Raw genomic sequence first — 22,033 nt, forward strand, 5'->3', positions numbered from 1 at the left:
TATGGTACCCCCCATTTTGCTTTGTCCAGATTTTTTGCATTAACAGGTTGAGAGGTACGTGACATTTAAAAATTGTTATTCCCTAATTTTTATCCTTTGTCATCTCTTCTGTTATTTTAGGATTTGGTCAAACATTGAGAGGTATGAGGATGTTTAGCATGGCGTCTCTAGATATATATATATATATTTACACACACACACACACACACCCACACACACACACACATATATATGTAACACGCATATTTTTCCCTCTGCAGTGAGAACTCCAACTTTGTAAATGCACACTCTTCCACTATATGCAGTCTCTCATTCCTTCTTGTTTACTCACTTTAAGGAGCACTTAACGACAGCACCATGAAATGATGACGTGTAACGCTTCCAGATCTGCTTGATACCCCGACAGCATGCATTCTGACGTTCTCCTGAACGTCACAAGCGCTTCACGTTTGACATCACAGAGTTGGTGCTTTGTTGCGTTAACGTATAAAGGAACGTGAAGTTCAAAGTTTTTACTAAACATTTACAACTTATCGAATACTCATCAAGCGCAGTTTTATCAACTTTACGGGTAAGATTTTTATTTTCTATTTGCTGAAAACCTGCGCTTGTCGAGAGCGGGATATTCGGAGGGAGCCCTAGTACAATATTTTATAGTTAATATCTTCTTTATGCCTGCCATGGGTATCAGTAATTACTTGTTTTTTTCCAAACTGTTGGCATTTTGGAGATAATTAAAACAGTTAATGTACGAATTTTACAAATGGGTTAAATACTCAATAAATCAGATGATGTACATTCTATGAAAAAAATGACTCAATTAATTAAATACAAACAGGAAAAGTCTTTTTTAAGAACAGAAATGAGCAAATATGCAAGGGATAGCTATAATCTTTAATTTCTCCACCAGACATATCCCTCAACTACTTAGTGCAAGAAATCTGGTCAAACCCTGGAAGGATGGGGGGGAGGGGGGGTCAAGGACCAAAAATGGAGACAGATTTTAAATTGTGCTTATAGACTTAGAAAGTTGCTAGCATAACAGGATTTGTCTTGACATGCGTTTTTCTGAGGGATATGAAGTCTGAAACTCAAATGTAGTTCATATTTAGTGACATCAAACCTTAGTGATGTGCAGGAAAAATATAAATGAGAAACAGACCAAAAATATGAGTAAAAAATCTGGACCTTATGTAAAAATCTGGGCAGTTGGGAGGCATGAGACTTCTTTGGTGCTAAGTCCCCAGACTGCCTGCACATTTTTCTAGGGCGTATTTCAGAAACATGAGAGGAAAATAAGGAACATATATAATGTGCTTATGATTAGAAACCAGCAACAGGACAGCATGTAATACACTAAGCTTGTATCACTTTTGACACAGTTATCTGCTGACTTGCCTGTGTCAATTTAATTTATATATATATGTTTTTTGAGTGGGTAAGTTCCACTAGGGTAGTAGCCTCTTTTCAGGGCAGATCCAAACTACTACTAGGAGAAATTTGTCCAGGGTAACAGGGAGCTTCCCCTTTTGTTTTTGTGTGGGCATGCTGTTCACAGTGGCATGGCCTGCTTCTTTCTGGCATGCAGGCATCTTGGAGAAGCAGGAGAATATACAGAGAATATGGAGGGAGTTGTGAGTAGTCAGACTGGAAACAAAGATTTTGTTGGTGTTATTCATGAAGCAGATGCAGATATTGTGGTGACGGTGGTGTTATATGTCAAGGAGTCATTTTCAGAATGAAATGGCAATGTGAAGTCATTAGAAAAGGCAGTTGAGCCTTTTCAATGGCAATATGAGGATGCTAAGGAGACAAAGGCAATGGTGATGGATTCAGAAAATGTGTTTCAACAAAACCTCTTCTAGGAAGAGTTAACAGTACAAAAATATGTTGCAGCAACTCTGCAGTCAGGAGGGTTGTGGGAGGAGTTATTAATGGACATGTCAAATACGAGTGAACTCGAGAATGGCAAATATGTGTCTTGGGGATAGCTGATCCAGAAGATTTAGAGGGAACTTGAACAACAAGTTGAAGAGACAGAGGTAGGAAAAAATAATATGTGGAGTGGAGATGGTAAACACAGGGATGAAAGAAATGGGGGTAAAGAAAAAGAGGCGATCTGAGGTGCATATCGAGAAGAACGAAGACACTGAATTGGACAGATATAAGGTATGGGATGAAGTAATCACAAACAATAGAAATCAAACCAAGAGAGGTAAGAGCTTTTATACATAAAAATAAAGAGACATTTTGTGACATTATTTTTCAAACTGGCCAGATAATGGAAATTTCTTAGAAGAATATGAAAAAAAAGAAAACCTGCACACCATGGAACTTATATGTATTCAAACTCTTTTATAGGGATACTGCGAAAAAAATTAATATACAATTTAGGACTGAAGTAGAAAAACGGACTTTAAAAGAGCATGTACTAAAATTATGTAAAGATGTGAGATGTAAAATGATAGCAGCACAGAAACATAGCAGGGGCAATAAAACATAAAAAGTTTAATAAAAACACGTACGTTCTTTCTCACCAAAAGGTGCATCTTCAGACCATAATAAATGAGAACATACACAAATGAATAGAAAGAAATTCAAAATTATTCCAATCGGTAACAAAACAGTTCTGATTAAGAACATCTGCTCAGGTTATTGAAACAATAAAATTAATCTTACATCATCTAGGTAAATCCCTAGACTTGAGAACTGGTCTTAAAAGAGACCCTCCCATTAAAGCCTGTAACTTATCTGTTTGGAGCTTAGTAATACAATGAAGCTATCTCTTCTCCATGTAATTCTTAAAGTCCCCCAAACATGCATCCTGTCTGATGGTCTCAATATCCATAAAAGTGAAAGCATGTGTGAGATCAATACCCATCGCATGCTTTCCTAAAGCATTTCTACTATTGCCGATACGTATATTATGTAAATGTTCCCTAGTCCGCTCCATGAAGCGGTGGTTCAGTTTTCCCACATAAAAATTGATACATGACTTAGAGGAAGCAACATAAATCACATCAGAAGTCAGACAATCAGCTATGACATTAAATCTAAAAACAGCACCTGTATTAGGATGGGTGAACATATTAGACATATTTATATAGTTGCAAAAACTGCATCTGTTACATCAACGTGTGCCAGGGTCACCTTGGAGGTGTGCTCAAGGTGTATAATTCGTCCATTACTGTTGTTTTATATCTAAAACATGGTCTGTCATCTACTAAACGCTTCATACAATCATCGGTCTGTAAAATAGGCCAATTACATTCAATAACATTGTGTATAACCCCTATATTACTGGCATAAAATAGTGAGCATTATAAATGTTGACGATAACAAAGGTATACTGAAATATTAGGGACAAACCTAAAACATGTTATGTGGAAAAACTGATCATTTAATAAATAATTGTGTGAAATGAAGATGTTTTGCGTGTGGAAAAGTGGGGCCCAATGCAAGGAACTGAATTGAGAAGTTGCAAATGTAATAAAATGGGGCATTTGGGGGTGTGAAGAAAAAGTAAATAAGAGAGAGTCAGAAATGATAGAGACATTAACAGAGCAAGTTCAAATGAGCAAAGTTTCAGAGAAAGAGCTAGAAACAGTGAAAGTGCAAATAGAAACAGTTAATATACTAGACAGAGAGCAAGAAGTAGAAAAGGTTAATATGAAGGAAGAACTAAATATAGGAAGAGATGAGGAAGAAAGTCAGGGCTAAGTGATAGTGAGGGTGTTAAATGGAATATAGTTAAACAAAACAAATACTGCTGGTAAGCAAGTTTAGGAGAGGTAAAGGAAAATCACAGAGGGATTTAAAAAAGAAAAAGAAAGAAAAAGGATGAGTTTTTATTGCAATAGCACAAAATTACTTATAAGGTTCTAGCTCTTAATGTGAACAGTTTAACAAGATAGAAAGACAAATGGGGATTTTGTAGTGTTGTAGAAAGCAAGGTAGTGGTATTATTATACTAGGAGATGGGTTTTCTATCTCAAGTAGAGAGATATTAAGAAGAAGTACAGTGAGGAAAAATGTTATTTGGAATTTAGGGAGAGAGACTTGTTCAGGGACACTTATTCTGTATAAAGATATGATAAAAATGTTAGATCTTACTTTTGTCACAGTAGGTACAACCACACTTATTGATGTGACATGGATGGATCATATCTGCCTGTAATGTCATATTGTCTGCATAAAGCAACTTTGTTGAACTGTCCCAACTGACCTGTTTGCTAATTTAGTCCATCACCAGTATGAACAGCAGTGGGCTCAGAGCTGAACCCTGTTGTACACCCACTCCCACTGGGAACCCCTCTGTGAGGCCAGACACTGTTCGTACTTAAGTCGTTGGGTCCTTGTACATAGCCTGCACTAATTCTACCAGTGTTTCTGGGACTTTGAACCACCGCAGTAATGTCCAAATCAGCTTTCTTGGGATCTTGCCATATGCTTTCTACAATTCTAGGAATGCCCAGTTGGACTATTTCCTCATCTCTAGTTTGTTTTCAACTACCTGTCTCACTGCAAACATAAGGTCAGTTGTGCTGCATCCTGATCGGAATCACAACTGCTCATGTCCCATCTTACTTTCTCCTACTCTGCGTATCTGTTCTTCAATCAGCCATCCAGAACTTTCATGCAGTGACAGAAGTTTGATATCTCTGTACTGCCCACAGTTGTGGACGTCCCCGTTGTTCTTGTAAACTGGCATGAGTATACTTATTCTCTAGCCATCTGGGATAAGCCTTTCTATACATACTGCTACGAGTACCCTCAGGAGTAATTTTCCCCTATCTTACCCAGCATCTTTATCATATCTGCTGTGACCTCATCTGAGCCTGCGGCTTTCCCTGACTTCATTTCCCTTAGTGCTGTTCTTACTTCTAGGGTGAGCTCCTCTTCTTCTCCCATTGTAGGCTGTGTCTGAGGCAGTACAGCTTCTGTGGGGTTTTCTTCATTAGAAGCTGCTGGAAATACTCCTTCCATCTGCCTTTGATATTCTGTGGGCTGTTGAGCAGGTTATTGCTGGCATCCCTTATGAAGGGTGTCTGACTATCTTCTTTATCTTTCTGTCTTTGCCTTGCAACCTGATATAGTTTCTTTGTGTCATCTACTGAGTCACTTTCCAGAAGCTGGTAGAGTGTGTCTGATGCTCTATTCTTTGCTATTGCAACTCCTTTCTTATCTTCTTTGTCAGCCAACCAGTATTTCTTCCTGGCCTGGTCCATCTTTTCTGTCTCCCACTTCTTCCTGCACTTCTTTCTTTTGATGACTTCCTGGACTTCTGCATTCCACCACCATTTCCTTAAGTACCTTATTCCCATACCCGGCTCGTCCACATATCCTTTCTGTAGTCCTAACACATGCTGTTTTTAGGCGCTGCCATTCTTCTTCAACTCCACCCATGTTTTCCTCTTCTTGGGGTGCTAGAGCCCTGAGTAACTCCTTGAACTGTTGTACTTTCTCTCCAGTCAACTTCCAGGTCTTCAGCCTGGTCTGTGTTGACCTTAGAGCCTTCTCTGACTACTGCTTGCACCTGATTTTGGCGACCAGTGCTTTATGCTGTGGGCTGACTGTTTCACTTCTAATTACTTTGCAATTACCGATTCTACCCCAGTGCCCTTTCCTTACTTAGAGGAAGTCTACCTGAGTTGCATGTTGGCCACTGTTGTATGTGATCGTGTGACTGTCTCTTTTTCTAAACAATGTATTGGCTACTATAAAGCCATATACCAGACAAAACTCTATAATGGCATCTCCTTCTTTATTCGTGTTACCCCACCCATGTGGACCCAGGCAGTCCTCATATACTCTTATGTCCGTCCCGATATATGCATTCAAGTCACCTCTTAGAAAAAAATGATTCATGTTGTCTGGCTTTATCTAGTAGGTCCTACAACTGCTGTATGAATGTACTCTTTTCCTTGCAATCATAATGTTGCTGTGGGGAATAGGTTGAGATTATGAATGCTGTCCTGTCCTTACACTGGAGTCTGACTGCCATGAGTCTGTCACTAATTTTGATGACATCCCTAACTGCCTTCTGAAGCCTCTCTCTCAGCAGAATTCTGACGCCTTTTCTAGCCTGTCCTATTCTGGGTGGAATAGAATATAGGATGTATAAGAATATGGCAGTAGATCAAAATAATGGTTCACAAGGGTATTAAATAAATAGTTGGACAAAGTTTTTTTGTATAAAGAATGTTAGGAGGTGTTGTTAGATTCATATGGAAAAAGGGTAATAAACAGGAGTTACAGAACTGGAGACCAGTAGTATTAAATAATACAGATTATAAAATTTTCATGAAAATTACAAATAAGAATTGAAGAGAAAGTGGGTAAAGTTGTAAATGGATATGTATATGGTATGAAATGAAAAATTGCTCAAGATTTGTTATTGATAATCAGGAAATTAGTAGAAGATATACTGTATAGAGGTGTTCATACAAAATTAATGGTAGGGGATTTTAGAAAAGCTTTTAATTCAATCCATCATTCTGTATTATGGGAAATATTTGAAGTTTGCAATATAAGTAAAAAGATAAAAAATGTTTGTATTACTGCATATAAGTGGAATATAGTTAAGGCATTGGCAAATGGGTGGTTAAGTGAAGATATACATCTTGAGAAAGGTATTAGACAAGAATGTCCATTGAGTGGTATATTATTTGTATTAGTAATGAATGTATTTAAAGGGGTCTACTTTACATGATCGAACTTTCAAATGTTCGACTTTCATATGGCCGAGACCATATGATCGAACATTTAAAAATTCGAACATGAACATTTCACCCCCGCTATTTAAATATACCAACTCAGAGATCGCAGTATATTGCAGAAAATGGAAATCTTCCCGTTCCTCTCTGTATGGAGATCTCCATTCAGACCGCTCAAACATTTAAAAGTTCGATCATATGGTCTCAGCCATATGAAACTCATGCTTTTAAAAGTTTGATGATGTGAAGGAGGCCCATTTAAAGGACAAGGATGTCTGTCTTCTAACACAGATATTAAGTTTGAAGCATAAAATGGAATGGCTAAACCTTTTTTTAATTCAAAAAGAAAGAGAGGTTGTTGCAATAAAGAAATAGAAGATTATCAAGATAAGATTATACTTTGTAAGATAAATGGTAAAGAGACTGTAAATGGGAGGAAAGCATGGTATAAATATTATGGATACGTGTTTCTAGATATATCCATGGAAAGAATTATATAAAGAAAAAAAAGAGTGCTACCAATGCAAGAACAGAAAGATGCAAAGACATGATAAAGTGGCAAGAATGTTTTATGAAGGTTGACAATTCAGAAATTGCAAGTGAAGGCAAATATGCCTTGTAAAAGTAAAAAGGTAGAATTTACTTATAATGTGGTGAATTTGAAACTAGTGAATATGTTTTTAGGATTTAGAAGGGTTAAAATGTTACGGAAAAATATTTTCAATTTGAATTATGTGGCGGGATTCACAGAAGTAAATAACATAAATATGAACATGATTGAATTGGGATATTACAAGAACAAAAGTACAGATTATGTTAAAAGAATTGATAAAAAATGTTTTGTATTATATGGTTGATTTGGAATTAAAGTGCGAAAGAAATTATGTTCAATGAGAAATGGGATTTGGCTATGATGTTAAAAAAATAAGGCTTTGGTTATGGAAGTTGGAGTGGGGATCAGAAAGGAAAGGATGATTATTGTATTTCTGGTAATGAGAGTGTAAGAGAAAGAGATGTTATAAATATTGTTTATAGTGTATATCATGTAGAATGTGTATATACATTATAGATAAGTTGTTGTGTCTTTCGGCTTTTCCCGGTTAGGGGTCGCCACAGCGGAACTCCAGACCGCTAATGATTGGCAGTAGATTTTTTACGTGCCGAGTTGCCAGCCCTGACGCACAACCTTCAACAAAGGTACGCCCATTCACGCATGTCTCCACACAGAAGACGTTCTAGCTGAGAATCGAACAGGACAACGTCTTACTGTGAGGCGACAACGCTACCGCAGCACCACCACCACAGTTATGATTGTTTTAATAAAGGACCCCTACTCTTTTTGATAGGTGCTGCATAATCTTATACATACACCTGAGCTACCATCAATTTAAGCAGATGTGGCCTTAGTTTAACATCTCATGTGAAGGATGGCACAGTCAGGGGTGCAGCACCCCATTATATTGTACTGCAAAATCACCAACTGATCTACCTGGTATGGGAACAGAACTGTTAGTCTTCTGCACCACAGACAAGTGTTCTGCCTCTTGCACAGCTGACACAGTAGTAAATACTGCTGCAGAAATTCTGACAAAAGGATTTACAGTTATTATAAACCCATCCCATCTGCAAAAGCTGTCAGCATTAATTAAAACTTTAGATAATAAGCACCCTTCATAGCATTCTGTCTCATAACTTGTTATGTTATGGCTTCCTTTGCTTTGCTAGGGCATGCATATTTCTGTATTGCTATCCTGTTTGTAGAAGAGGAATTCATGATTATTAGAGACATGAGAGGAGAGGGGACACATCTTAGGTAAAAAATATATTCGACTTAAGGCCAAGAGTAAGGACACACATCTCATTCCTCAAATACAGAAACTAAATGGCACAGAGCAGTGGCCTTGGGACCTTATACTTTTGCTGCACTTCCTGCATGTATTACAGAGCCATATGCTTTCCCCTGGTACACAAACACATATAAGCAATAGTGGTAAACTCCTATGACCCCATGATATCAAGTATCAAAGAGCTGACACCCATAGTTCCAAGGTCATAATGAAATATGTATGTCTGCTCATGAATCAGAAGCTTGACTGTTAGAAGTCTTTTTAGCATCATCTTAGTAAACAGTTTCTAAAACTGAAGCACACCCTTCTCTCCTTCTTTTCAAAAAGTACTGATGACCACTCAAACAAGTTGCCACACAGGAAGTGCTGACCTACTCTTCCATGCAAGATTGAATGATAACATCGGAGCAAAAGGTGTGTTAAGCATGACACCCCAGCTATGTCCAGTAGCTTTAGTATTTTCAGACAAATCTTTTCCATTCTCACAACCTTGCCATGGGTATCTTTGAATCACTTTTAATCACTGATACCAAATGTATTTATTTATTTTACATTTGTTTACCGAGATAAAATAAATTAATGGAGTTCCAGGATCTTTTTCTGGCATTGTCTCCTTAGAGCAAGGCGTGTTTTCAGATTCAGAAACTCCTTAGAGCATTGTTTCTATCGCTCTCAGCAGTCATCCTCATCATCATCAACATCATCTTCATCCTCATCATCATGATCATCATCATCTCTTGTACCCGTTTTTTGTATGGGGTTGGGGTGTCATGTCATCTCTCGATTCAGTGCCAGTTTCTTTCCTTCTTCAACAGTCATGCCTCACTGTCACAAGTCTTCTGCCACACAGTCCATCCATCTTTTTACTGGATAACCTTGTTGTCTATCTCTCTGAAATATTCTTCTTTCCTGCATGTGTGTCCAAACCACCATAGTCTGTTCTCTTTAATTATTTGTACAATTGGAGGTACTTTGTCTTCTGCTCTGATGTCAACATTTCTTTAGCTGTCCCAAAGCACGCATCCTAACTGCCCTGCCAGCAGTGTCTCCTATTAAGAGTTAGTGTTTTTTTACCCTTGCTGAGAACAGTCTAAATGATAACCCTGCTCTGTTCTTGACTAACCCGAAAGTTTGCTAGAACCTATACAAGACCATCAAAAAGTCACTTTCCATGGCTTTCCAAACTCCTCGTACACATTGACCTTTGTATTGGTGACTACTGAAGTTCCTGCCTTCCTGACATGTTAGTACAAATCTATTAAATTCAGGAAGGAGCACGCTAGCATTGCATGGAAGGCCTTTTTATTTACCCTGACAGTTCTCTCACATGATCCAGCAATGGATCCTAGAAAATAAGGGTCCCTATTAAAATGACGAAAGTTTTAAAAATCGAACGGCTAAATAGCCGAATATGCAGTTACTCTAAATCGGTTTTGTGGGGGGCTGCACCCCCCACACCCCCCACTAAGTATATATATACCAACTCTGAGATCGCATTACAGTGAGGAAAGGGCAATGTTTCTGATCTTCACTGTACTGCGATCTCAGAAAACCAATCTCAAGTAGCTGAATATTCAGCTTTTTAGCTGTTCAATTGTTTTTACTTTCGTCGTTCTGATAGGGACCCGAAAATAATTACTATCATGACAGCTGATGACAGCCTTATAGCCATAACTAATTGCCACTGCCTCAGCTGTTGAGGTCTTGAACTGGATGTATTCAGTCTCCATGTCTCTGACCACCCTATAGTTAGTGAAGAAGCTCTTCTGGAGGTGATAATTTAACTCATCCCACACAGGAGCATCAGGTATGCATTTCTGGATGTCCTCACTACACATTCCTTTCGTGGGTCAGTCCAGATGCCACTTCAGTTATCTGAACCCACTCATCACTGAATGGTGGTGGACTGACAGCCAAGCATCACTGTCCTAACCCAGGAACCTAAAGTACCGGTCATCAAGTTAGATGACATGCTGAAACATAAGGCTGCTAAAAAATTTATTTGGTACCAAGAACTTTGGGACAAATGTAAGTGGTTGTCTTTGTAGTTGTGTCATCAAAGCACAGAAGTTACAACAAGTCTGGAAAGGAAAGCTGTTCTTTCCCATCATACCCTGTCCGTTATCTCCATTATTCCCAGCACGCACACTGAGGTCTTCAGGTAGAAGTAGTGAACCATAGGTCATAGGTCATACAGTCCTGAGCATCTCTATTAAGGCCCTGTACAATGAAGAACTTGCAGTCATGTTCAGCTTACTGCCTTATTTATTGGCACAAGCTCCAGATGAATGACACTCAGCATGGGGCTTGTGAATCTACTGACACCCACAAAAGGCCTTTTCTGAGGCTCAGCTCCAGAGGAGTGGAGACACTGAGGGTCAACTCCAGAGCAGGTGAGACACTGAGGGTCAGCTCCAGAGCAGGCAAGACACTGAGGGTTAGCTCCAGAGCAGGCAACACACCACTCCTCAACCCCAAGAAGTCCAGTTCCAGAGCCAATGCTGCGCATAGACAGATAAAGCAAACTAAATAAAGCTGCTACTTTTTGTCCTCCCACATAAATGCCAGCTCCATCCCAGACAGTGAGGTGACACTCCATGTCCCAAGAGTTAGTACAGTTCACCACAATCTGGTCCACTCCAGCCTGCCACATTTGACTGACATTAAACCTGAACCTCACCCTCCTAAATCCATATGGCTGTTCCACATATTTTGTTTGGGTTAACCCCTGCTACTCTGTGTGGGTCACCCACTTGCCTGGAGCTCAGTGAAAAATATAATTTCCAGGTTTGTCCCCAAGTAATCACCGTTGTAGTTCTGAGTTATTGTTACCATATAAATTTTATCTTGTATACACTATCTCAATGGGGGAGGTGTAGCCATCTGTAGCTTTTTCACTGCTCTTTATGGCTCTGATGAGTTGAAATATGGTTCTGCATAACACTGGCCTTTCATTCTGTGATTACTTTGTATTTGTTTCGGGGTCATTTGTGGGGGTGAGTCTATCCCAATGAGCACAAGGAATGGATAGACACATCAATATGGCTAAAATTATTTTATTTAAACTGTTTATTGATATCACTAAATGATAATTTTTGCTTAAAAATCAATGTTATTCTATGTTGCACTGTTTAGTTTCTTAAACAAAAGACTTCATCCATAAAATGCAACATCAGTTGCAACTCTCAAATATCTAGTTACTGAATGAATTAAAAACTGTCACTTATATTTTAAGTAGGATAGAAAAAAAGAGAAGAAAATGCCGCTGTCACCTAGACTGAAGAAGGAGATGCAGAGAGCACTACGCGGGATCACTGTAGCGGTTTTGAATCAACAGCCTCCAAATGTTCGTGAGTTTGCAGTGGTATATTTCTCACGGCTACTGAAGTTCAAAGCAGGTTTGTTAATAACTTGAGAACATATTTGAAATTTCGCTCATTTATAGATTTTTGCATATATTTTAAAATGTGTGCCTCCCCAACTGGTTAGTTTATCCAGATCTGCCCTAGGCTTCCCATACAGTAGCATTCCAACACAGTATCCCTTCCTGTTACCTCTGACTTGCTTCCTTGCCTGTTATAGCAGCTTATTTCCAACTATTTGCTGGATCAAGCTTTGCTTTGCAGAGCCTGCGTTGTTGGTTCGCTCATCCAGGTACTTGTCCTTTGCTTTTCTTTGGGCTCATGTTTTCATTTGGGAAACTGTTCATTAAATCGTGTGCCCTTTAATGCTTGTGTTGTTTTACGAAAAAAAAATCTTCGTAGCTTTAAAGTGGTCTGAAACTGCATTTAAAAGTGCATTTTTCTTAACCACCAAATTTGGAAAAGCTCAAGTTTCCTTAGATGATATTGACTGTGTTACAATTTGAGCCCTTGGATTATGATAGGGGTAGGACACCTGGTGGCCGTCATATAAATTCTGCTGTCCTTTCTGCATGGCATGATTACAGCTTCTTTTGCCTTCCTCTCCTTTGTTTGGTAATGACCGCAGAAGGCAGTGTGGATGCTTGGCCCCGAGCAACAAATGAAAATCGGAATTCTACCAAAATAAAATGACTGTCCATTAACAATTCTGCATCAAAACCTTTAGCCATGCTTTGTTTCTTGAGGAGCTTTGTGTAATAATGTTTATAGGTATGTGTGAGATGCTAACGCACTCACAATATGATTTCCAAGTATGACATAAAAAGAAGTAACATTTTTAGTCCACCATGATGATAACAGGACCATTTTTTTTCTCCCCAGACCCAGATTAAAAGTGAATACAACAATGCAATTCTATACATTATTTTGTTTTTATTTTTATTTTGTCATGGGTGTATTTTGGGGATATATTTCTTTGCATCTTTTTAACATGCATGAAGTAGAAACTTGTAGATAATGTTCTAGTTAATCCCATGACCAACATAATAGATTGGTTGTGTGGTAGCGTTGGCAATTTAGATGAGGATGAAATGATAATATGGTAAGAACTCATTGCACACAGGGACGATTGCATGCAGTGTAGCACTGACATATGAAATTTTAAAATATTTATGTTGTTACAGAAAATCCATGCCTTAACGACGATGAAGTCCTGCAGAAATTCCATATGACAGAGGGTAAGCATTTTCCTACCTGATGTTTGCAGGTCATTCGTAGTGTGACTTTGCAGTAAACATGTTTTGAGAACTCTGTACCTGATGCATAGTTAATAATGATCTGATTATAATTTTAAATGCTGAGGTTTTAATTCTAAGGAAAATCACTTGTCTGCAGATTGTCTCTGGGAGATAACAGAATATAGTTTAGAATCCATTATTTCCTTTAGTTACTTTTAGATTAGCATTTGAAGTTCTTACTGCTTTAAACTGATAGTCATAATTCATAATTATAAGCACACAGACATCCAGCCAGAGTGTGCAGCGGTATCAGTGTGTGTTTAAGGGCATCAGAGAGTGCAGCGGTATCAGTGTGTGTTTAAGGGCATCAGAGAGTGCAGCGGTATCAGTGTGTGTTTAAGGGCATCAGAGAGTGCAGCGGCATCAGTGTGTGTTTAAGGGCATCAGAGAGTGCAGCGGTATCAGTCTGTGTTTAAGGGCATCAGAGAGTGCAGCGGTATCAGTGTGTGTTTAAGGGCATCAGAGAGTGCAGCAGTATCAGTGTGTGTTTAAGGGCATCAGTGTGTTCTTAAGGGCATCAGAGAGTGTAGCAGTATCAGTTTGTGTTTAAGGAATTCAGAGAGTGCAGCAGTATCAGTGTGTGTTTAAGGGCATCAGTGTGTGCTTAAGGGCATCAGAGTGTACAGCGGTATCAGTGTGTGTTTAAGGGCATCAGAGAGTGTAGCAGTATAAGTTTGTGTTTAAGGAATTCAGAGAGTGCAGCAGTATCAGTGTGTGTTTAAGGGCATCAGTGTGTGCTTAAGGGCATCAAAGTGTACAGCTGTATCAGTGTGTGTTTAAGGGCATCAGAGAGTGTAGCAGTATCAGTTTGTGTTTAAGGAATTCAGAGAGTGCAGCAGCATCAGTGTGTGTTTAAGGGCATCAGAGTGTGCATAGGTTCATAGATTAGTACTAGGCTAATTGCCCTTGCGAGCCATTTTAAGCCCAGCCAATTATCCCTTGTGAGACTCGAACCCTGCACCTTGTGTTTGTAAGGCAAGCACCTTAACCATTAGGCCATCCTGTGCAGCTGTATCAGAGTGTGTTTAAGGGCATCAGAGTATGCAGCGGTATCAGTGTGTGTCTAAGGTATGTGAACGTGTGATTAACTAGCTGATCATATTGTGTGCCTTGACTTGATCAGTTAGGTTTTGCAGATCATGTTTTGTACTAGTTCTGGATGATATAGTGACAATAAGATCAATGACTGTTCAGTCATTTTGTTTTTTTCTTAAGATTTTGCCCCCGCCCACCCAATCCTGCTTTGTAGGGAGAGGCCCCTCCCTAATACCTCCCTTGTTATAATTACCTCCAACATTGTCAACCCCTGGAATGTGTTATTTAAATAATTAAATATTTCATTTAGTCATGACCATTGATGAAAGGGTCAACTTGGGTACCATGGAGACACATCTTTTTGACAGCTTTGGCTGTAATGAGTTCATCTGGTTGAAGTTAAATCTTGTCAAAAGCAAAGTTGTAGCAAGGCTTACCCTTGAACAAGCTGTTACTCCTTGCAAGCATCCTTTAGCCATACTGGCCAGTAAAGGCTTGAGCCATGTATCTGCCAGAGGACACTGCAAATGATTGCAAATGACAAGTAGATGCAGACAGATCAAACAGGTTGGTGGCTGCAAAGTCCTACCTTGGGCTGTAGCCAGGTGACATATGCCAGGTTCAGATGCTACCAGATGCCACAGCCAATACAATGATTCAAACCCTTCACATTTGCAACTTTTTTGACTTTGTTCTGGCTTCCGGCTTATCACCTGTAAGGTTTTAAAACTTCATGTGTCTCATCCCCTACATAATATGAGTCGTTATTTTTATAAATATATATATATATATATATATATATATATATACCAATAAGATATAAAATGCTGATCTCGTGACTCTCCTGGTTTTTCTAACCAGACTGTTAGTTATCCCCAGTAGCCTTGTCCTCTCCCCATATGCCAACACATGCACAGTACACAGAGAGAGAAACTGTTTGAGAACACACACTGATTTAAGGCAGTTACAGATATACATTATTTTATGAAATATACAGGAGACCAGTACAATTATTTTCTTGCAGTAATTAGATATAATTTAATCTCAGGCCATAAGTATGAATGAACTTAAAAAAAACAGGGAAAGGTTAAGATCTGAAGTAGGATATTCATTTGTCTGCAACCTGTGGGTTATGGATCCGATATCGGATCCGAACCGGCATGGTTTTCCAGCTATGGATCCAAGCTCTCAGCTCCTCCCCTCACCCATAATGCCCTGCTCTACCCTCATGACCTCAGATCTCGTTTGCCGCGCTGGTGACTGGATTTGCATTCATAGCTCTCAGCTAAGTGGTGATTTATTACCTGTTAAAACAGAAAATTTTAAAGTTAATTTGTGTATTTCTGTGTGAAAGTTTAGGTTTCCCTCTTTGATAGTGTTATTTTGAGTTAAATTAAGTAATTTTTTTTCCCTCCCCTCGCTGTTGCGTAGAGTGTGTGTGTTGGGCCTGTGTGTCTTTTTGTTTAAGTTACTTTTAGTAGCTTTTTAGATTATGGCTGATCAGCCTAAATCTATTTTCTCCAAATGCTCCGAGTGTGGCCATAAGCTCTCACCGGCTGATGGCCACACTCGGTGTGTTAAGTGTCTCGGGGTTGAACACCTCACATCTGGTTGTTCCATTTGTGCAGGGTTCAACCCCAGGGCACTGAGGGAGCGGAGGTCCAAGCTTGTCTTGGCGGGTCTTTTACCGCCAGACTCGGCCCGCCTCCGCTCCTTCGGGAACAACTGTGGCTACGGTTGTTCCCCCTGTGGCACCCCCTCCTGCTCCTGGGACTCAACCTCCCGTTTCTGGAGAGGAGAGGGATGCGAGAAAAAAGGACCGGAGGGAGAAGCACCACGGCGGGCCGAGACCTCTGTTTCGCCCCGCCAGCCAAGCGGCTTCTCCCGGCTCCGTTGTCGGCTCGGTCTCCTCCTTCGGCTCCGGTCCCCTGTGTGCTTTTCACCGGGTCCTGAGGAGGAGGAGACCCGATCTCCGTCGAGGCTATCGAGGAGGCACTCCAGGCCTACCTCGGTAGCCTCGTCGAGATCTACACATAGCCTTTCTGATGCTGATCTGGACCGGATGATGAGAAGGTTCATCCAGGCCCAGATGCAGATGGGAGTGCTCTTGCCTCCCCTCCGGGAGCTCAACACCCTTTTAAGCCTATTGCTCCTTCTCCGACCCGCTATCCGGGTTCGGAGCAGCTGGAGCCGAGCAGCTTCGGGGTGGGTCGGCGCCGATAGTACTTGGTACCGGATCCGACCCTGCCCTCGAGTGCGTCGGATCCGACCTCTCGGTGCCTGGATCCGGCGTCGGATCCGGGGATCAGTGCTCCGGCGCCGTCTGTGTCGGAGTGTACTGTCCTTCGGATCCGGCGCTTGGCGCCGGCTCGGTCCACTCTTCGGATCCGAGGGGGAGCCGATTGTCGGATCCTTTGGTCGAGGTCGGCTCCCCTTCGGCTTTTGATGTAGTGGAGAGGGCTCTGTTGAGGGTCTCCGGACCCCCGGCACTTGTTCCGGCTCCGTCCCGCGCTCCCTCTGCACTGGGCCAGGCTTCCACCATCCGGCCCCTGGGACAGCCCGTTTCTGTGCTCCAAGTTGCTCCTATGGAGCAAATTGCTGCTTGCGAGGACTCCTCTGACAGCCCCCCAGAGGAGGTCCCTCGCAAGCATACGTGCAAAAGGAGGCACATTGACTCCCCCGAGTCTCTCACAGAAGACACGGACTTGGAAGAAGGGGAAGGCTCCCCACGGTCACCCCCCGAGGATGTCTCCTTTGGAGACATCATGGAAATGCTCCGTATAAGGGGGGGGTGGTCTGCCCCCAAGTCTTCCTCGGACGAGTCCGTGTTCTTGGAGGCATTTGAAACGGGCCCGTCTACCTCTTGGGTGTCCCCTGCCGACCCCTGGTGGACCTTATTACCACCAGGGCGTGGAAGGAACCGGACACCGTGGAGCCAATTCCCAAAAGACCGGATAGGATCCTTAGTCCGCCATCCGACCGGGCCCATTGGAGTAAGGGGCCTCCGGTAGATGCCATGTTGACGGCGGCCACAAAGAGGAACTGGCTCAGGAGAGTCCTCAGTCCACCCACCGAGCAAGGAGTCTCGGATGATGGACCGCTTGGGGAAGCGGATGTTCAGTTCGGCGACCTTCTCGGTAAGGGCGCTGAACTATTTGGCACATGTCATTAGGATGCAGCGAGATCTTATTAAGGAATACGCTGCATCCCCCCCCGAGTCCATTTCGGAGGAGGACAGAGTTCTGCACTCCACCCGTATGGCCACTCTTAGGTCAGTTACAAATACTTCTATGCGGCTACTCTCCCATGCAACGGAAGGCGCCGCTAGAGCTGCGGGGACAGGACTGGTCACTAGACGTCAGGCCTGGCTCCGTCACTGCGATTTTTCTGAGCCCTTCAAAGCGTCGTTTGCGAACGCCGCTCTGTTTGGCAAGACCGTTCGCGAGACGTTGACCCAGAGCGAAAGGACGGAAGACGCTGTCTGCCGTCGGAATCCGCTTCTCTGCACCCCAGAGGCCCTACTCTAGGAACCAAAAGGGTCAGAAGAAGATGTGGTTCGAAGTCGCAGCAGTCCCAGCCTGCTCGGACAACCAGTCCTTCCGTGGCAGAGGAGGACAGGGAGGACGCCGCCCTAGAGGCAGAGGGGCTCCCAGAAACTTCGGGTCCAGGGAACCTTTCTCTGAACGGCCCGCAGCAACCCTGAGGGTTGCCCGACTGCTCTACTCTGGAGGCAGTCGGGGCGTTGGGCACCTAGCGGCATGGGAGTCCATAACATCGGACCGCTGGGTTCTCCAAATCATATCCAGGGGATATCGCATTCCTTTCCTTCACCTTCCAAAGTTGAAGTCCCTCCCAGACGTCCCACCCGGTCAACGGGAGGCCGCTTTGGCAGAAATTGGCCATCTGCTAAAGAAAAGAGCCATCCAGCCCGTTCCCCCAGACCAGATCGGATCAGGGTTCTACTCCAGATTCTTTTTAGTGCCAAAAAAGACGGGGGAACTAAGACCAATCCTAGACCTCTCTCTTGAATCTGGCAGTCCCCAAAGAAAAATTCCGAATGGTCACTCTACAATCTATTCTCCCCCTTCTGGGAGAAAATCACTGGATGTGCTCGATAGACCTCAAGGACGCGTACTACCACATCCTGATGGACAGGCGCTCCAGGAGGTTTCTCCGCTTCGGCTGGGAGCCAGTCACTACCAGTTCGGGTCCTTCCCTTTGGTCTCACCACAGCCCCCAGGGTGTTCACCAAAGTATTAGCAGTGGTAGCGGCCCACCTGAGGCTTCAGGGGTGCAGGTCTTTCCCTACCTGGACGACTGGCTTCTTACCGCCCCAACAAGGCATCTACTTCTATTGGCGAGACTCCTTTCTCCATCTTGCTCCCTTTCTGGGCATCACAATAAATACAAAGAAATCCAACCTGGCCCACACAGCTCTTAGATTTTATAGGGGCCAGGCTAGACACAAGGAGTTTACGAGCCTTCCTCACTGCGGACAGAGTTCTAAATCTGCAGCTCCAGGTGCGGGCCATTCTCCATTCAAGTTCTGTTCCAGCGGAGTTGGTCCTGAGGGCTCTAGGGTCCATGGCATCGGCTATAGCACTTCTTCCTCTTGCCAGGCTCAATATGCGCATTCTACAGTGGACGCTCTTAGTACAGTGGTCATACCTTGCTCTCCCCATGCATCATCCCATAGCGATCAGCAAGGCTTGCAAGCGGTCCCTCTTGTGGTGGCTCCACTCCCGGATCTCCACAAAGGCCGCCCATTTTGTGCTTCTCCCCTCTCGCCACGGTGACCACGGACGCCTCCGCCTCGGGTGGGGGCACTTTGGGCCGGACCGTCCAAGGCACGTGGAGCGATTCAGAGACCTTACTGCATATCAATGTTCTAGAGATGAGAGCAGTGCTCTTAGCGTTGCTAGCACTTCAGGACTTTCTTCCCTTGGGAACAATTGCGATTCAATCGACAACATGTCTGTTGTCTGGTACATCAACAAGCAAGGGGAACAAGGTCTTACCCTCTTTGTCGAGAGGCCATGAGAGTTTGGGAATGGGCAATCTCCACCAATCGCTTTCTAATAGCAACGCACATTCCGGGTCGGTCCAACATCCTAGCGGACAAGCTCAGTCGCACCATTTTGACCCCTTACGAGTGGTCTCTCAATTGTCAAGTAGCGGAACGCATATTCGCACGGTGGGGAACCCCTTCATGCGATCTTTTTGCTTCTCCCTCAAACACCAAGTGCGACAGTTTTTCGCTCTAATACCTCCTCCCGGAGGTACCCCAAGAGACGCTCTGGTGCATGCTTGGCCACCCGGTCTTCTGTATGCCTATCCACCCTTGCCTCTGATGCTCCAAGTTCTTCAGAAAGCCTCTCGGGTGGGTTGCAGAATGATTCTCATTGCTCCATTCTGGCCTCGACAGATCTGGTTCCCCTTCCTAAGGTCTCACTCGGTGAATCCTCCTTGGATTCTAGATCCCATCCGGATCTGATATCCCATCCATCCTGCATTCCTCCTCCGAATCTGGACAATCTGAAGCTGACCGCTTGGCTGCTCCAGTTCCACTCTTGATAAGGACTCGGTATTTCATCACCGGTTAAGGCAATTTTGGTGGCGGCTCATAAACCATCCACTAGAAAGGTTTACAAGCAAGTGGAAAGCGTTTCTCTTGTGGGCGGAGCGGCAAGGCCTGAATCCCTTCACGGTTCCTCTCCCTTTAGTGCTTGACTTTCTAACCACTCTCTTTAACGATGGTGCCAGCAGTTCCACAGTCAAAGTACAACTGGCGGCAATTTCTCACTATCACATTGGCCATGACTCTAATCCTCTTATGTCAGCCAAATTGTGTAAAATTTTTCTTAAAGGTACTTTTCTTCTCAGGCCCCCTATAAAACAAGCAGTTCCTCCTTGGGACCTTTCTCTGGTCCTACAGGCCTTGACCGCCCCTCCTTTCGAGCCAGCGGCTATGGTGGATCTCAAATTCTTGTCCTACAAGACAGCCTTTTTGGTAGCCATTACGTCAGCCAAGAGAGTTTCTGAACTTCAAGCATTATCAGCTAAACCTCCTTACTTGGTATTTCATCCGGACCGTGTCTCCCTCAGGACCAACCCGTCCTTTCTTCCTAAAATCGCTTCTGAAGCAAACATCAATCAATCCATTAACCTCCCTGTTTTCTTCCCTAAATATGAAAACAAAGGTGAATATAAGCTACATTCACTAGATGTTCACAGGCAACTTAGATTTTATCTGAACAGGACAGCTGGTCATAGGCAATCCGACCAGCTGTTTATTTCCTTTGCAAAATTCAATTTGGGCAAGCCAATCTCTAAAGTTTCTCTGTCCCGCTGGATTTCACAGTGCATTTTATTGGCTTATCAAGCTTCAGGAAGGCCGCACCGGAGGGTGTTCATGCCCATTCAACCCGGTCAGTATCTACCTCGGCAGCCTTCAAGGCTAGGATTCCTCTAGATGATATTTGTGCAGCAGCCACGTGGGCTTCATCTCATACGTTTATTTCCCACTATAAGTTGGATCTTGCATCTAGGGTAGAGCATCCTTTGGCTCGCGGTGCTCGGAATATCCTTCCATGATGGCCGCCCAAGATTCAGGTAGCTGGGGACTCTGTCCCACAGGTTGCAGACAAATGAATATCCTACTTCAGATTTAGAAGTTATGTACTCACCATAACGTTCCATCTGAGTAGGTGTATTCATTTGTCTGCAACCATCCCGCCCTCCTATCCCCCTGGCCTTTCAGTTTCCTGCATATTCTATGTTACCCTTTTTAGGGTGTTGTTGCTTTGGCAAACTCGATCTGAGGTCATGAGGGTAGAGCAGGGCATTATGGGTGAGGGGAGGAGCTGAGAGCTTGGATCCATAGCTGGAAAACCATGCCGGTTCGGATCCGATATCGGATCCATAACCCACAGGTTGCAGACAAATGAATACACCTACTCAGATGGAACGTTATGGTGAGTACATAACTTCTAATTTCATGATAATGTTGCACACCACCTTAAGATTTTATTTTTAGTTTCATAACTCTGTACATTAGAAACACGACTGTGCCCATGAACTGTAAATTATAGGTGTAGATACAATTAATGCTTTTACAAATAATATGCAAACTAATCTGAATAATGCATATGTCCTTTAAAACAGTGAATGGCCTGCCAATGTGCCCACCTGAGCTGAAAACAGCAGCAGTCCAGACGTCAGTGGATGAAGAACCTTCCGAGTCCTTCAGCTCTGAGCCGCCAAGAAAAGTTTAGCAAAGGTTTTCATTGATATTTTTATTAATATGTAACTCAGTCAGTATATTTTCAAAGTGTATTAATTCATTAGTTTTTGTTTTTGTACTGTGCTTAAATTCTAATTGTACTGTGGTCAAAATTTTTGTCAGCTAACTAGCAAGAAATTATTTAAATTATATAGTAAATATTTTTGTTAAGCATTGTATTAACTGTTTTTTTTTTACGGTTTTGACAGGGTTACATAATCAAATTAAGCAGCAAAGAAGAGTCTTCATTACTTCACACATATCTGTGATGGAAATCTCCATATACTTACCCAATAATCTTCTATGAGTGAACATAAAGTTTCACTTTGGCTCTATAATAAATTAAACAAAGTTAATGAATCTGCATTTGTCTTGCTCAGTTTATTCAAAGAAAGAATTATCACAATCATGCGTGTGCAGACATGTTGCTTTCTCATAAAGATACTGTCAAATGAATGAATCTGAATTTTGAGAATGGCAAAAAATTAAAGTT

At 42.5% G+C, this 22,033-nt stretch overlaps 1 protein-coding gene across 2 annotated transcripts; it reads left to right on the plus strand.

Moving 5' to 3' along the window:
- Window positions 1-321: 321 nt before the first annotated feature.
- LOC122800165 (calcium-binding tyrosine phosphorylation-regulated protein-like) lies at window positions 322-21,900 on the plus strand. Of its 2 annotated transcripts, none has more exons than XM_044069679.1 (5): window positions 322-571; window positions 11,799-11,961; window positions 13,110-13,163; window positions 21,423-21,537; window positions 21,750-21,900. In XM_044069679.1, exons 2-4 carry the CDS (start codon window positions 11,823-11,825, stop codon window positions 21,530-21,532), a joined length of 303 nt encoding a protein of 100 aa, XP_043925614.1. In that variant the 5' UTR covers window positions 322-571; window positions 11,799-11,822; the 3' UTR covers window positions 21,533-21,537; window positions 21,750-21,900. The 2 variants fall into 2 exon arrangements, with proteins under 2 accessions (XP_043925614.1, XP_043925613.1); XM_044069678.1 differs by having other exon boundaries at window positions 11,802-11,961.
- Window positions 21,901-22,033: the final 133 nt, after the last annotated feature.

This window comes from Protopterus annectens, chromosome 4.part0 (genome assembly GCF_019279795.1).
Source record: "Protopterus annectens isolate FY-2018-M chromosome 4.part0, PAN1.0, whole genome shotgun sequence".
NCBI classification, from domain to species: domain Eukaryota; kingdom Metazoa; phylum Chordata; order Ceratodontiformes; family Protopteridae; genus Protopterus; species Protopterus annectens.